General features: G+C 41.3%; 1 protein-coding gene across 2 annotated transcripts in view; it reads right to left on the bottom strand.

Moving 5' to 3' along the window:
- Positions 1–16,785, bottom strand: part of PRKD3 (protein kinase D3) — a 42,746-nt gene extending 25,961 nt beyond the window's left edge. Inside the window, exons 1-5 of one of the 2 annotated variants that reach the window (XM_066178563.1) lie at positions 16,704–16,785; positions 13,629–14,656; positions 3,924–4,062; positions 2,118–2,249; positions 1,283–1,440 (exon numbers count right to left, since the gene is read on the bottom strand). In XM_066178563.1, the coding sequence (XP_066034660.1) occupies positions 1,283–1,440; positions 2,118–2,249; positions 3,924–4,062; positions 13,629–13,919 (720 nt within the window). In that variant the 5' untranslated portion in view covers positions 13,920–14,656; positions 16,704–16,785. Of the gene's footprint in view, positions 1–1,282; positions 1,441–2,117; positions 2,250–3,923; positions 4,063–13,628; positions 14,657–16,223; positions 16,328–16,703 lie in introns of those variants that run through there. The other variant, XM_066178564.1, reaches the window with a different exon arrangement.
- Positions 16,786–17,736: the final 951 nt, after the last annotated feature.

The raw sequence follows: 17,736 nt of genomic DNA, 5'->3' as shown, positions 1-17,736 counted from the left end.
AAAAGTCTGACAGAAAGTTACTTCCGTACAGGAAGTTATGTATGAACTTCTGTTTTCACAGAAGATAAAATGCTAGAAATTCACTCATGACATTTATTTTTTAAGCAACCTGACAAGGTTCAGACAACACATAAAAACCTCCATATAGAAGGCAAAACAGAAAACACTGGAGGCAGGCAAACCAAATTCCAATTGCCACCTCCAACTCTCACTTTCTAAAAGCAAGGTATAGCATGCTGGATTAGCTTACTAAATTACACAAAAATATTTAGAAAATTCAAAAATTATTTTGAAAATTAAATACCCTCAAAAAAATTCTTTGAAATGAAGTTAAAAGAAAAATTTTAGCAATTAAACCAGAAAAGGCATTGAGTAAAACTAAAAGGTATCGAAAAGGTACTAAACATGCACACAGAAACCAACGTTAAATTTTGTGACAAATGTATCAATTCTATGTTCACTGAATATATCTTACCAGCAGTCATAAACATCAAAATAGGGATTTTTCATTACTCAAAACTAGGCTTTTTATAGCTTCTAGCTAAAAAAATTATGTTCTTGAACTAGACTATATGATTTGTATATTAAACTGTGGTGAGAATAGTTATAGTGTAATGTAACAGATGATCAGAAAACACTAAGGCACAAACAAATGGCTCTAATCACTGCCTGTCCTGTCTTAGGATACCAATATAGCTGGGATATACTTGATAACTGATATTTGTTATGTAATTGTTGCCTCTCAGCAATCATCATAACAAGGAACTACTATGGATGCCTGTTTTTACTGTAAGCCCTTCATCCCCTACACTCTCCTTGAGTGATGGATTTATTTGGGGTTTTTCGGATTAACTCTGTGAAAAGCTTAACAGGAGATCAGGAACACTCTTACACAGTATTAAAGCTTACAATTTGTACTGCTTTGGCCAAGTAACTAATCTATGCCAATACAATTATAGAATGAATCTGTATTATTAAGAAGGCAAGATGTTTTATAATTCTGAAGCCAAAGTTCTCAATATTTCATATATCCATGACTGAAAGACTAATAACAAAAATATATATAAAACTTGTAATTTATATCCTGTTTCATCTCAGACAGTAATAATAAGCAGTAAGTGTCACAGTCCAAAGAACACCATATTTTAAAATTCACTAAAACCGATCAAAATGGTTAAGCTTGACTCCCACATACTCATCATGAGCCACTTAAAACAATATCTAGTTCTCCACGGGTTAAAGAATTTAAAACAGAAATTGTTTCTTCTTTCACATTACATACCTCTTCAGAGGCCGAGGATGTGTGTTCAGCTTGTGCCGGTCTTGGAACCGAAAGTCCTGCTCCTGGTAAAGACACGTTAGACAGGCGCCTCTTTCTCACTCCACTGCAGTTGTTTGGAATTTTGAAGGCACATCGCTTATGGTAGTTTAACCCACAACCTGGAAAAGGAGTTTGTTTGTTTGTTCAAAAAACCTCCCAACATTCAAAGTAACAAAAACAGCACTAATATTTTGATAAAGCAGTTTTTAAAAGATGACCCAGGAAAATGGTAAACGCAGAAAATGACGGTTGTGTCAAAGTCTCTTGTTTCAGTGTTCTTGATGTGATTCACAGAAATAGTTTTTTCTCTAGTAAGCCCAGTTCCAGTAATGAGGTCTAAGACTTGGAAGCAGCTAGTCTCCCACCACCAGAAGGCTTTCATCACTCCCACACTTCAGAGCACAAGAACCAAGAAGAATTCAGTGAGAAGGCAGCGTCAGTACCTGACAGCAGGCTGCAGCGCTTCACAGCCAGCTGGATGAAAGCCATAAGGAAAGGGATTCCCCTTTGGGAATCTCTCCAAACTATGTGTTCCTTGTGCAAAGAACACAAGGTTGTAAGCTAGCTATTTTTTTCAAAGTGGTAAACAACAACACTTCTTAAGTCATTAGCCCAAGGTCACACACAGTTTGCATTAATGCCAAGATCAGAACTCAGGTTTTCTAATGCATAAACCCTTCCAGCTATGAAATACTGTATTTATCACTTGCTAACATACCAAACACAATACAACTTTTTCTTCCTCATCTTATATAGATATATACACACACAAATACACTAAATATCACAGACTTACCTTCACATTTTAATCCTTGTCGTACCAAACCCCAAAGCATCTCTCCGCAGTAGTCACAAAAAGTAGGAGCCTTGTAGGAATGCACATAAAGTGCATGAGGACGAATCTGGAAATCTTCAACTGTAGCCAAAGCTTTTAAAAAATTGCAGTAAGTTATGGCTCTTGCCACAGGATCAACAAGGATTTATGGAAAGAACATGTTTTAAAAATGGCTAACTTTAAGAATGCTAACAAGCTATTTAGAAATCAGCATTTTACTGTATGTCATTTAAATATGCATTTAGGAGACTACATAGTTTTCAGTAAACATTTTTATTGAGAAAGGATATCCATTGAACTCTGTGGGCTAATGGCCCCAAGCTACCAGTATGAATCACTTGTTGAAAACCTCACTAAGTTGAAGGCAGGTACAACAAGGTACTGTTGCTAAAAGTAACAACAGTAAACAGTAAACGTTTGAAAGAGTAACTTAATTTTCAAGCTCTTTTGTAACCTCCAAAATCTTTTAAAAAAGACAGTTCTACAAGATAGATTTTTATCATCTAAAAGACTTTTTAAGTAAAAGATTACTAGATTAAACTTGGTGTATCAAAACAGAACTGTAGATAAAGTTTCCACAGAATACTGAAATATGCTTTTCCTTAAACGAGCAAAGATATATTTAAATTATTTTTGTCCTGTTTCTTTGAGGAAAAAAAAAAGTCTCAAACATTACCTTGCCCTGATGGCTACTACCTTTTTTATTAGATACGTATTAACACTCCCTATTCAGATTTTTATTTTAAAAATTTGACTGAAAGAGATTTACTCCTAAAAATCTCCTGAATACTCCTAAAAATCCACTGAAAGAGATGTCTTCAAAATGCCTCAGTTTCGGGTGGTCTGTCTGTCTGTAAGGAAACCGTCAGAGACTGCCAAGAGACACACAACAAATTTTCCAAATATGCTATTCACCAGAAGCAATGAAAACCTCGAAATAAGATGATCAATTACTGAACATCTCACGCATGCCCCGAAATGCAGCCAAGGACTCAGCCTTACAGCTATCAAATTCATACTTTATTGACCAAGTTCACAAATCTAAGCTGATGACAGTCAAGAGGTTTCCCTTCCTAAAATGTAGCCTCAGTTTGTCACTTCGTCCTCAAAGACTTAAAAAACTGCTCAATACTAATCCAACTTTTATTTGCAGTTTAACTACAGCTGACTTTTGATTGAATTTGACAAAGTATTGATCAAACGCACACAATGACAACCTGGGCTGGGGTTATTCTGTCCTCGTTATTGGTTAATAACCACCACTCTAAGGACTATATTGTTTAAAGAAACCGTTTTTAAGAACTACAATAACCCGAAAGAGTCTGCTTTTATAGGTAGGATTCAGCAACAACATTTATATGAAGTCTTATGACAGCATAATGCATCAATAGCAAAAGCTACAGAACAAAAAGACAGATATAAACAAAAGAAAACCCACAACAGTTGGAAGAAAAAATTCTGAATACTACCTGCATTTCACCTTAATTATAAAAATTAAAAACTGATAGTATTATAGTTTTGAATTCCCATTCATATAATTCAGATTTCTTTATAATAATAAACCTGAAGAAGATTAAAACAGAACAATGGAAAAATAACGAAACTGAGTACTGAAGCATCAGTGGCACCTGGACTTTCATGGAAAGCTTTGCCCCAAAGACTTAAGTGAAAATGCTCAAGGCAGGCATGAAAATAATGCTCCATGAAGTCCTATTTTCTTTTAATCTACTGAATAAAGAGTTGTTCCACTGTTACAATAATACCTACCAGAGAGTACAACCTCCACAAGATCTCCCTCATGTATCTCTTCTGCTGATGTAATTCGTTGCAAAATATTATCTGAGTTCAGGTCATGGCGGAACAGGAGAATTTTGTCATACATGCCAAAGAAACCACACTCTGGGAACTGCAACAGAAATCAAACTCTAAATGAAAACACGGTCTTTGATACTCCTATATATCGATGTCTTCAATAACAGCTACAGAACTCAAGAGCTGTAAATGTTTCACGGTAACAAAATTAATCTGCTTATTTTTGAGGAAACAAAGCGTTTTCTGAAACTTTCTTTTTTTTTAACCTGAAAAAAAAAAGTGTTAGGGGTTTTGTTTCTTTGGGTTCTTAATCTCTCAGACCTGCATGATCAGTCTGGCAAGTAAAAGCCAATGCAGACCTTTAACTTGGATACCACCACCTATAACCTTTATTTCACAGGTATTCCGGTCAGGCAGGTGTTTAGCGCAAGACACTCCAGCAGCAGCCACCACACGTTTCTTGAGAAGTAAGCCAGTTAAAAGACTCTATGCCATTGTTCTACAACAGTTTAGATCTACAGATATGAGAAATCCTGAGCAACATGCTCCAGAGGATGCTGGTTTAGCCAGCAAGTTGGACTCTGTGACCTCCCTTCCAACATTACCCATTTTCTGTGATTCTGTGAAAAGAAAAACTTGAATCCCCACAAGGACAGAAAAAAAAAAAATCTATACAGGAAACAGATACACTAAATAACATGCCACTTTTCCATGACACGTCACTGAAAAAAGCTTTCTTGTTCTGTATTTTCCCTACTCTTCAAAATACTGTCAAGTATGAGTAAAACTTCTTAAATCGAAAAGCTTAAAAGTAACAGTTCACGGGGAACAGGAACAGACCCTGGAGAGGAATGAGCAGCACTCAAGCAGCTCCTTTGACCTTTTGGTTAAAACCAGAATTCAAACTTGAGGTGGGAACACACACACAGGACAAAACAGGAAAAATGTGGGAAAAAATACAGAAAAGCTCAGAGGAAACTTTTAATTAATGAGGTAACAAGTTAGTAATTTTTATATTACACAGTCAATAAGTATCTAAACTGCATGAAGCTTGTGGTATATTAATTGTTCTTAACTAAAATCATCAAAGAGTCTACCAAATTAAAAACATAATGAAGGCATCATATCCATCATTCCCATTTTTTCACACTTTCTTCCCATTCAGAGAAAAAATAACATCCCCTTTACAGCAGCAATTTTATCTGAAATATCAAGTTGGTATTCTCTGTTTTGGCGTATACACACTACATAATTACATAAGGCATAGTACTGTGTCCATGCTCCAGAAAGCATGCTACCTACCTTGGACAGTCACTAAGACAGGCAGAATTTGTACAATTTAACCCTTGTGAAAGCAAAAGACAGAGCTGACAAATTTATACTGACATATAGGTATTTAGTCCACAGCAATAAGAAACTGATTAACTGGGCTGATGCCAAAGCAGCTGGCTGCTTCCTCTGTCTCTCAACTCACTCTCAGGTTTCCTACATAAAATAGCAAATATCCAAGAATATTCTGAAAATCACATTTTTCCAATTGCCCAAAGATCATTTGTAATAGGAAAGAAAATATAAATCTTAAGAATTAGCCCCTCAAATATGCATCTCAGTGTCTCTGCAAGTATGCACAGGACTTGACTTTATATTCAGAACACATAAAGATACAGCAACTAGTAATTCTTCCAAGGGAACTGACATTTCTTCATACCTGAAACCACGTCATAAACTTACTTTATGCTCTAACCCAAAATCCCACTGAGTCTTGACTGACAAGAAAACAAGATATATTTACATTATTAAAATAAGTGCTGCGAGGTTTTATTCCTTGATATTGTCAACTTCTGTTAATTGCATTATACTGCTAAAGAACTTAATTCTAATAAAAGGGATATAAAATCGACATTACAACAGTATGTACCTGCCTGCAGATACACATGACACTTTTTAGTAACACCAATATTAATTTCAGCTGCCAGGAGGGACAACTCACGACTCAGCGGATCACATGAACTATTGTTTCTTCATGTAAAGTTCACAGAACCACCTATGAACCACAAATTTTAAGGAAGCCTCCAAGACGTTTCACAGGTTTGAGTCTTCTTTTGATAAAGATACGTCTTTCTCTTTTATTTTTTTTTCACTCTTTAAGACCATAACCCTGTCATGCAGCTGCCAGAACATCCCTACACATAATCCCCCACCTCAGTAACCAGAGGCCACATCATCACCTGCCAAGCAGCACTTACCTTAATTGCTATGACAAAATATATTCTGCCTATGCACAATTTACCCATTCTCATGTACAAATCTTGGATTTATTAAGATGCTTTAAACATACTACATCAGTTTTCATTACTAAAAAGCATTAGTTGACAAAATAAAGTTACAGAAGGACACTCTTTGTGACAGCACGCATAATCATTAAAAATGAGATATTACATCCCTTAGAAAGAAGCATCAATATTAACCCAAAGTTTGCAAATAACATTATAATACCCATAATTAAGATTTTGGTTTTCAAATAAATTCCAGAAAAAGGCAAAATTAATTTCTATGGAGTAGAAATATTGTGAAAAAAGAAAAATAATCTATTACAGATTGCTAGAACTGTTGATATCAACACCTTCATTTGGCCCTCCATTAATTATATTGACCTTTTAAGCTGTGTATCATGAATGCTTCTCATATTGTCATATGATTTACTATTCTGTTCTTCCAAAACAAATATGCATACACATAAAAGAAGTGACTGTGAAAGACTGTCTGGTTTTGTAACTCTAACATTTAACCTCTTTAAAAGGTATTTCTTCTATTTACAAACTTGAGCTTTATCAGTGACTTCTAGACTAAGATGCAGAATCACAAGCTCATGACTATCAAGGGAATAATCTATACTAGTATAGATTGTATAAGTATGGAGTACAAGAATTGTCTCACTGAACACACTCTGTATACAGTTTCTATAGTACATGACAAGACCGCATCAGGACACATTTTTCCAGGCATTGTGCATGCCAGATCTCTATTTCTGAAATAACAATTCCAAAAGCTAAAAGGATGAGAAAAAGGATAGCCTATTCATTGGTATGGAGAGCTTCAGTTGCTGGAAGGCTTTCCTGAATCCATAAGAGGGACAAGCTACAGACAGCAGCTGAGGAACCTCACAGTAGCTCCTTTACCTGTCCTGCCTGTGAGGTGCTTGTCTGAATGTCCACAAAGCAGCACAGAGAAAAATGCAGGTGAAGGCAGTCCACCAGCGCCCTGCCCAGGGCCTCACAGCCCCTTCACAGGAGCCATCAGGCCACCAAAGCCCATCTCCACAAGCCAGAGGAGCACAAAGAAGAGCAGGTTGGAACCCAAATTAAGAACCCCAGGGAAAAGACACCCTGGCCTTCACAGGCCATCCTTAGACCCAGTTTCCACACATGCACTGATCAGGTAAGTCAACACCAGAACACCTTTTGGCCTGAGAGGGGCTGCGGTCCAATGGTATGGTACAGATTATAAAATGCTGGGAAATTAGGATTGTACAATACCTATGGAATGTTTACAGAAGGAAACAAAGACAAGGAAAGAGGTGATTCAGGGAGGAATGAACGTGGGAAAAAATTGAGGGATAAGAAGATAAAAGAGGGTGGTCACCAGTAAACGGGTTGGTCAGAACAATTGTCTGATCATGCCCTGTGCATCATCAGCACCACCCGTCCTCTATTCTCATTAAATTCAATTTCTAGCTATTTTCCTGAATGATTTTCTCTCGTTCTGAACCCATGTGTGTGTATGGGGGGATCTGAGTGCCAGCAATCAGAGCAAGAGGACTCTGTAATGTCTGTGACTGGAGAGGACAGAGTAAGTGAAATCAAGAGCTTGAATATCCAGGTGTCAGCAACTGGAAAGACCAAGGTCCAGCAGCCACTACTGGGCAGAGAGTGCTTGAAGCCAGCCGCTGGAGACACCCACTTTTTTTTTGTTGCTGTTTTTTTACTGGTGTGTGAGTGGGTACATGTCTGTATGATTTTTTTCCCCACTACCAGAGCTCCACCCTGAACCACCAGAGACTGATACAGCATGGGACCGCTGGTGCTGTTTGTGTTTACGTGACTGCTCAGACAGACACACAGTTGATCTGTTTGGATCTGTGTGTGTATACGTGTATGTGTTGCCCATCTATATCCACATGCTAGTGCCTATCAGGTATATGTGGTCAGTCTTGCTGTCCATGGCTGCACATAGGGACAGAGCTGCAGCAGCCTCCAAATCCCATCATACCTAATAAAATTTTTCAAGTTAGATGAACTAATCCTTATCCTTCCTTGCACACTTCCCCGCTACCCTCACCAAAAAAAATTTCCCAGTTACAACAGAACAGACCCTACCAGGAAAATGTCTGCCTCCCAACTCCTTTCCACACACTCTGGCTCAGATTCCTCTCCTCTGTCCCCACTCCAGCCCTGTGCACCCAAGCCATGGAAGCGCTGGCTGGCTGCCCTCCCCAGGGCCGGCTCTGATGAGCTGCAGGTGGCCCAGCACAGCCCTGTCTAAGGCACTTGGCCGGCCTCGTTGCAGGGAGCAATCAGCTCCAACCAGGCAGCTTGGCTCCTCACAGGCATGCGGCGCCCTGCTCTCTCTTCCGCTCCCCAGTCCATTTGGGAATACAGCATTCCTTGCTAGCACCTTGGCCAGAAGGCTGTGTGCAGACTGCTGGCCAAGAATAACCTCATCGATTAACAGGGGTTTCATTTCAACTGGTATCTTTTAACAGAATTTTTACGCAAAGCTTAAACTATGTTCGATAGTTGAACCATATTCAAGTTGTACGCTACCAAATTCTTCTCTCTTGTACTGCAGCAAAATACAGCTTTTACAGCTTTCCTTATGCTCAGTTACATGAAGCTCTTAAGGAAGAACATTATCCAGTTCCTTTGAAGTGTTAAGAGCTCATAATGTAAACTTGACAACAAAACCCAAAGTAGAATTTTTTTAAAGCTTGTTTTATCTTACGGGATTATACAGCTATTACTTTCCTGCATAAAAGCCTAACGTATCTGCACAGTTACTCAGAACATATAAACTGCTAATCCCAGTATTACTAAATTTCCTAAAAGCAAAAACATGACTGTTCCCAGTCTTAACAGTTCCAAAAGAGCATCTAGTGACAGGAAATCACTTGTGGGAAGTCTATGTATGCACTAAACTGTGCCAAAATTAATCTCTGGTACACCAATACCATCAACTTGTATCAAGAATACATGTAATTCTTAATACTTGGGTGGTACTAGCACAAATAACACAACTAGTGCATTACTGCAGTTACACTGAGGAAAAATCATTGGTGCTATCTAGCATGCTCATACTGTAAATATTACAGCACATTTAGTTTAACTGAGAGTGCATTACAACGTCTTTTTTTACCCAGAAGAACTCAACCAACATACAGCAGTCAGTATTGCTGAGTGAAACACAACTGAGGCTTCTTTCTATCTTGGCAGTAACTGAAAAATCCCTTTACTTCAAGTTCCAGGAGTTACTTTACAAAATTCTGGACTAGTGGCCAAAAATTCACACTAGGGAAAAGTGTAGGCGGATATTGTTTCAAGGTCCAATATCTCATGACCCGTCATAACTCAAAACAAATGCTTCAAACCACTGAAAGTTAATTCCAAAGTCTAATGGTCCAAAACATCATTGGAAAGTCTCTTCCTTCACTGAAGTCACCCATTCTATTATCCTGCATCCCTACCCAGCTATTCACTCCCACTCTTTAGAATCATGTGCCAAATCACATTATCACACAGACAATTAGCTTTAAACATACTGCAGGAGATCTTTCCCTCACCAGATGCCTCAGTACAGACATACTTGGACTACTGCTTGGCTAGATTTTCCAGCACACAAACCTATTACCATGCTGGAAATGCTAACCTGCCCCCTTTGTAACACCTCTGTACCCCCAGTAAGTCCCCAGCTCCCACCTTCTCACAAGCATATTTGCCTCTCATGCCTCAACTCTTGCTAAGTCCCTGCATTACTTAGCTCACATGGAGAAAACAGTTGACAAGTCAAGAAGGCAGAGCAGCAGGAGGAAAATAGATTCGAGCACATCTGAACAGAAGAGATGTTCTGCATTCATTTTAGAGCCTTTCAAAAAAAAAAAAAAAACCACCATGAACTATTACAAGCTTAACCTGGAGAAAAATCCAGAACACCAGCTGCAGTACTGTTACTTATTTATTACTCAAGGTGTTACTGAAAGAATTATAGAGATCCATCTGTAATATGGATGGATTGCAATATGATCCCTGTAATGCAATGAAAATATAGAAGCTGAATCTAATCAGCAAGACATAAGAAATACCCCTTTGATTTTGCTAAATGGTGCCTTTAGGTGGGTTCAGTCAAAAAAAAAAGAACAACTAGGCGGGAAGAGTACAAAACAGATTGCGCAGGTAAAGTATCAGTACTCAATCAAAAAGAATGCAAGAGTTAAAGGATCATGAGAATTTCAGGAAGATATTCTAAGGTAGGGGAGCAACTGGTCTGTTTCAGAACAAAACGTAAGGAAGCCATCAGAGGAAATATATACAGGGAAAAATAATCCTGAATATGATTGAAAGTGAAAATGATGAAGGACAGGTCTGTGGACCAAAAAAGATAGAGAAATTGCAGGACCATGAAGGTAAAGATTCATAAGTTTACTGAAAAAGTTACAACAAATCTTGCAGGTACTCATACTACAAAAGTAATAGTACAAATAATCAAATGTTTTTCTTTTACAGCTCTAACCAGAATAAAATTAGGTAAGACAGAATACAGCACTTACAGCATGCTGTCCAACATAATTCTGAGTTTGCAGGCAGTGGAGCATCATCACATGCGAGTTTCTAGTTTAAAGTTGGTAATCCCTTTGTTCTACTTCATGTGAGGAATGAAGAAACAGTATTCCAACACAAAACATGATTAAGAACTTGCCTCTGTAATATCTGATCATTGTGCAAGGACACACACTGTCTACCTGCTACAAGTTTTTCTGCTTCTAAACACTGGCCCCCTGTTCCAGCAGTCATGTGTGTCCATCTCAGGTTCCTCTTCAGATTGCCCTTGAGAACTGTAATATGTCTGATACTTTAATAGACAGCAGCCTAGATAAGGAATGAACAGAGAAGACCATGAATGTACTAGAGACCATAAGCAAGAATTTTTTTGAAGCATCCCTATAAAGTCTAAAGTTTATAACCATTAACCATTCCAGTACACAACAACCCTAACAACAATGCCTCCCAAACTTTAAACTTGAAAAAATTTGAAGAAAAACACTTAAAAAGAAAAAACATCTTCTGATGTTTAGAACATCTGTAATAGAGCTAAGAGACACACCAAATATTTGCATTACTCATCACGCTCTCCTTGCAGACACATGCCTCTTTAGTTTCAGTTCTGCTGATGCTGCTTCTAATTACCCTTCTGCAAAACCTGAACAAGCTACACTGAACACCAGTGTCTGAAGCAGGAAACACAGAAAAGCAATCTTAACCAACATTTTTGATACTGTAATTGTAGCCTCAAATACAGTAAGGCAGGTGGTTCAAGCTTCAAAGTAAGTGAAGAAGGACTCCTCAGAGTTTTGTTTTGTTCCAGATTACGTAGAGGAATACAAGCCTGAAATGCGACTTTGAAGTAAGGAAATGTCCATTTAACTCTAGTAAAGATAACACTGAAATAAGAAGAAAAGCTACCATTATTCCAAGTAAAAAAGAGAAAAGGTATTTCTCCTTATTCACTAAAGAAATGCAACAGTAAGTAGATACTGTTAAGCACAGAACTATCACAACAACAAACCACACAGTACCCTGCAGTCAAAAGAAGACAGTTTAAGCAGGTTCTGGAATACCAGAGGAAAGGGAAGCTTTAACACTGCTGAATCTCCACAGCATACCCAGCAGCTTCAAAGCTTTTAACTGGAAAAAAACAGCAACCATTTGAATGCATGACTACGGGCAAAAATGCAGTTGGCAATTTTCACATTAGGTATACACTAGTGCTAGAATATTTGACAGTCTTGCAACAGTCACCAGATCTAAGAGAAAAAAAAGCCAAGGCAGGATATACTGCTGTCAAATAAAGAGTACAGGGAGAATACTGCCACTGTGCAATTTACCGTGCTGCAAAACTACTTATGAAAGATGAATCCACCATACATGAGGTTGTGTCCTAATCAGTTTGCTGTCTGCAACATGTTTTCACTGAGCAGTCACTCTGTCAGCTGCAGGAGAGCAGAAACTGCAGCAAAGCCAGACAAAAGGGAAAACTGATCATGAAATCCTCATCAGTTTTGCAGTAGATCAGGCTTAGTTTGTAAGAAGTTTGAACTATAACAAGACCTCAAGTTTAACTTTTAGCTGAGCCTGCCGAAAAAAACAAAGGAAAAATGAAAAATAAGCGTGAATGTATTTGTTTTCATTTTTCTTTAAGACAGAAGACAGGAAATATGCAAAGATGTAAAGAGAAGGAGCTGATACAAAAAGAAAAAGCAGCCCCTAAAATGGCTGCATAAAGGTACACCTAACATGCATGGTACACGAAAAAAAAAAAAAAAAAGAGTTGACTCAAATAACTCATCTCTTCAGAAAGGAACTAACACGCTGAATTATATTCTGGAAGTTATTATGAAATTGCCTTGTTTGACAACTAGTTTGTAAAAATATGAAAGACGCAGTAAGTTCTGAGATGGGAAAAAAGATACACAAGCATATGCAAATAACATATAATGTGCTTACATTTTTTTCAGGCCATTAGGTGAAAAGGACTTATATAAGAAAACTAATCAACGATAAATATCACAATTATCACAACAATGAAAGACATGGAGGTAATTCCCTGACCTTGAGAGAAAATAGCAATTATTTCTTATTTTATGAAATACCGTTAACTTTATTTCAGGCTGCTTCCTGGGATCTAACTTTCCTAACCTAAAGATAAAATTTGGATGCAAAGCCAGCATGATCAGTGTTACATCCTTCCTAGTGAGACAGACTTTGGAACAGGGTAACCAAGACAGAACTGAAAAGTGTGCTAAGGTTCTTCTACTACTCAGTCAACCCTCTCCTAACAGAAATTATATTGATATGCAAGATTAACACATGTATTCAGTATACAGAAAAACAATTATAGGACATTATTAGCTGTTTGCTGGGATCTTTAATTATTAACTAGAAACAAAAAGATCAGCTAGTATCAAGTCCGTGGCCCTGCAGGGCATGTCTGTAGCCACAATTGGTACTGTCACTGTGGCTGGCTATACAGATCCAAGAATATTCCTCAACCGTAATAAGCACAAGCTAGTAAAAACTTAAGGTATCAGTGACACTTGCTGAAAGGAAAAAACTATCCATATTGTGAAAACTCATTCTTGCAGAAAATTTAGAACTACATCTTCTTTTACTACATTTCACAAGCGAGAAAGTAAGAGGAGAGTTTACTCCTTTGGAATTAAAGGCTTCTCCCCTAAGACTTCCCCCAAATTTCTTTCTGCATAATTGCAAATACCTAACATAGATCTTTGTCACCATACCAAACTCTTGGCATATCTCAGTTGCTATTACTAAACAGCCCGTTAGCAAACAACTGTTGCCATCAGCAGAACACGGTAGCACAATACCATACCTTCTGGTAAACTATTGAGCACACGAGGTCTTTAACAGCAGAGAGGGACAGATCCTGAGCTTCAATGGTGACAGTCTCCCGAGTGAGACCAATCTGCAGAAGGAAGGAGATGCCATGCATAGAGCCTCGGGAGTTGGTGAGGCTCTGGGTACTGAAGCTGCCATTGGAGAGCCGGCTGGAGAGCCCCGACTGGGGGCTTGAAGACAAAGTTGAGGTCTGTGGTGCAGCAGCATGACACGTAGGTGGGGAAAACTTCTGTAAGGATGGGGGAGAAGAGTCGTTTGCTGACATCTGAATTGCTTTGCTCTGCCGAGGTCTCCCTAGTAGTCAAACTCTTAAGTAAAATATGTGACCAGTTCTTGGTAGGAAATGAAAACAAGGATAATGTAAGTTTCCCTTTCTTAGTTCAGTAAAATGCTCCTGACCAGTAAAACTTAAATTTCCCTTTCATTTGGTGCAAGCCAAAGAGTAAAATAATTACAGCTGCAAGTTACCTTAATTTAAAGGTTCTCTTTCTGCAGATACAATCAGCTGATCAAAAGCAGATTGCCTGTCCTTTAGCACCACATCCAGATACAGAGGCTTACATAAAGGCCTCACAGAAACACATCAGCTCTGCTGTTTTATATTTGTCCTTCATTTTTATTAAAAAACAAAAGCTGGAGAAACAGATGGAAATAGATGTCGATAATTCATTAAAAGTATCCTTGTTCACCTAATTACACAGATCATATCTTAAATGAAGATTCATCTTCATGGAGATAGCCTTTTACAATGAAAAAAAAGTGTATCCTTGAGCAACAACAGAAGTCCATGTATGTGATGAATCTATTCCTCCTTCAGAAAGTCTTCTCTGAATTCACAGGACACGGTGAACTTGAAGATCAATGAAGATATCCAACTTCATTTTTATAAAATATTTTAGCTCATGAAATGAAGGAGCAGAATTTCTGAAGACACAATCACATTAAATGTAATCTCTAGCATCACCCAGATAATCTCCAGCATTTTGAAACGTTGTACTCAGCCTGCAGGGGAAAAGATAAAGCTCTTATTTCACATGAAATGCATCAAGTTCCATACCCATGTCATAACCATTCCACTTTTATGCAGCAGGATACCAGCTTTTCCTCAAATGTGTAACATCAGAAGCATTTCGAACTTGTAAGTTAAACTTAACTGATCTCCCACTGTATGAACACAAGAAAAATCAGATCTAGCACTGACCAATATGCCACCACAACTTCCAATTAACGACAGTTTAGCAAAGCAAAGCACTCAGCACTTAAGAGGAAAACAACAAAAAAGGTGGGCGGAGGGAGCAGCAGAACACAGCTCTGCTCTGTACATCCATACTGAGAAGCTGGTGGGTAGGGAAGGAAATTCATTAAATGCAAAGAAATGTCAAAAAAAATGCAAGATAAAAACTCAAACTCCATGAGGCAGCATGTCCTCAGAGTATCGTTTTAATACTGTTATTCAAGAAAACTGAAGAATGACTCGCACAAACTCTAACTATGGGAAGATATGCACAGCATACAAGTGAGCAACAGTTGGTTCCTTTGGAAAAAAAAATTATTCAATAATATTCGCACAATAAAAATTGCTAACAGAGGCTCTGGAAGAGAGAACAAATCGATACTTCTGGATTTTCAGCACAGGTATTCCAAAACTCTAGCCTTCAAATACAGAAGACTTGTTGGACATTTAGCAAGAAACTTCTGCCTTAAAGAATAGCTAAACATGATACAGATGAAAGTAATAAATAGGAAGAATAAGGATAGCAAAAGTAACATTTAAGGACCTTTCTCAAGAAAGCAGCTTCAGAGTGCCTTCAAGTTTGCTTGAAAGATGACTTGTTCTTGTTTTCTACATGCTGCTTTCCTCTCCCGCACCTCTCACGGATACCAGAGACAGCAAATACGAAGCCTTAGGGGTGGATTTGAATTACAAAGAACAATGTCTAACCAACACAACAGAGAACAGAAAAGCCTTATGATGTGAAAGAATTAATGAGTCTGCTAGGCAAGTTTAATTTAGACAGTGAAAACACGCTGTGAAAGCTCACCTACAACTGTCTAATTAGAACGTTAATTATATTTATCAAAAGCACGATGCATTTGCATCGACGAAGCCTTTTGATACTGTGTGTATGTGCATACATGCCTTTGAAGAAGTTTATTTTTGTTGCTCCGTAGGAAAGAATGAATCTTTCTAAGAAAGGAAAGCCGTAGAAACTGCTCCCTTTGTAATGAGGATAGAGTTCTTCCGAACATCAAATCAAATAAGCGCAGGCTGAAATTGACATGTAGTCTACAATTCTGCATTTTTATTTAAGCAAAGAAAACCCCATACCTCAAAAAGCAGAGAGAAACAGGGACTATGAAGGAGTCCCTCCGCCTCCTTCCCCTGCTGCCGAGCCCGCAGCCTGCGCTCGCCCAGAAGCGCTGTCCCTGCCGACTCTGCTGCCCCCAAACCGAGCGTCCCTGGGGCAGCTTCTCCAACACCTGGCCCTGAACCCGCCCTTCCGTCCCGCTGCCAGGCGAGACGCGGACGTCCAGCCCCGCTCCAGGCGGCTCCGCTCGCAGTTCTTACCCCCGCGGGGGCCGATCCCACGGGGAAGGACGGCAGCTCCCGGCCACGGACGCCGGGCGGGACCGGCGGGACGCGTCCTGCCTGCCGCGGGTCACGCAGCCCCGTCCGGGCTGACGCTGGCAGCCGCCCGTCCCTCCCAGGTTTAAATCCCCGCTGCGCGACCCGCCCCCGCCGGCACCATCTCCGGAGATGATGTGGCCTCGGCCCATCACCCCCACCCCGGGGCACCCAGGGCGGAGCTGCCGCCGCGGGGCTCTCCCCCCGCGGGGGCCGGCGGGCGCTTCCCCGGGGCTCGGCCCGTGCCGGGCTCGGCGGCCGCTCCCGCCGCCGCGGCAGGAACTTTTCGAGTCCGCCCCCGCCCTTTCCCGGCGCGGAGGCGGCGGCGGCCCCGACCCCCGTACGCACACCCACACCCCGCGGCCCCGCGGCGGCTCCCGCCCCCAGCGGCGGCGGCGGCGCCCCCGGTTCCGCCGTGCTCACCTGCGGCCCCGCTGCCCCGGGCCGGAGCGGCCGCTCGCGCATCTCCAGCCCCGCGGCTCTCCGCACACACACCAGAGTCGCCCGGGACGGGACGGGGCTGCGCCGCGGGGGCTGCCGGGAGCTGTAGTCCCGCGACCGCGTTCTGCCGCGGGCCGCCCGGTCTGTGCGAACCACGAGCCCCGATGTGCCCCGCGCAGGCAGGGGGCTCAGCGCGCGCGGCGGCGCACGCGCACGGCTCCCTGAAAGAGTTTCCGTTAGTTTTCCTCGGCCGTGGCGGGCGCTGCCCTGAGCCGCTACAGCGGCACGGCACGGCACGGCACGGCCCCGACTGCGGGGCCCTGCGCTCCGAGCTGCAGCCGCCGCCCCGCCGCCGCCCTGGTCTCGCCTATCCACCCGTGCCAAAGCCTGGGTCCGCGCCAGCTCGCACCCCCCGGCTGCGGTGCCAGCGCCGGCCGCAGGTTTGGGCAGCCCCCGCCCTGCCCGCCGTACCTCGCAGGACCGCGCCTCCTTCCCCCCGCTCCGCCGGGCCGGGGCAGCCACAGCCCGTGTCTCCATCCGCGCCGCTCCCGGTTCACCTTGCCGGGACGGGGGTGGCGCAGCCCCCGGGGATGTCCCCTGGGCCGGGCAGGCCCTCCGTCGCTGCACAGGAAATACTTGACTTAGTGTGTCACAGCATCGCGCTGGTCTTTTCCGTGGCCACGCTGACCTGGAGGCTTTCAGCGTCTCCCACTAGCCCCCACGGATGTGCGTGCAAGAACTCAGAAGTTCTCCAAGCCGTTTTAACTGTCCATCTCCTGCTGCGTTTCAGCGGCCCCCCCCCACGCCCCCCTTCTAATAATCTGATTCACACAAGCCCATTTTCTGCTCTCCGTTAGTGATGCCCCTCTTGGCATCAGCAGCAAATTTCCGCACGCAAGTTACTTAGCAGAAACAGTGAGCTGAAGTACCAAATAAAACTGGTGCAAGGCAAAACTGCCTCTGTAACCTCCCTCCAGCCCGAAAGCTCCCTGTTTAGAGACAACTCGTAATCTTC

This window comes from Chamaea fasciata, unplaced genomic scaffold, assembly GCF_029207755.1.
Source record: "Chamaea fasciata isolate MVZ Bird 193981 ecotype frontalis unplaced genomic scaffold, bChaFas1.0.hap1 SCAF_3, whole genome shotgun sequence".
Classification (NCBI taxonomy): domain Eukaryota; kingdom Metazoa; phylum Chordata; class Aves; order Passeriformes; family Sylviidae; genus Chamaea; species Chamaea fasciata.
This window is presented reverse-complemented; position numbering and strand designations above follow the sequence as displayed.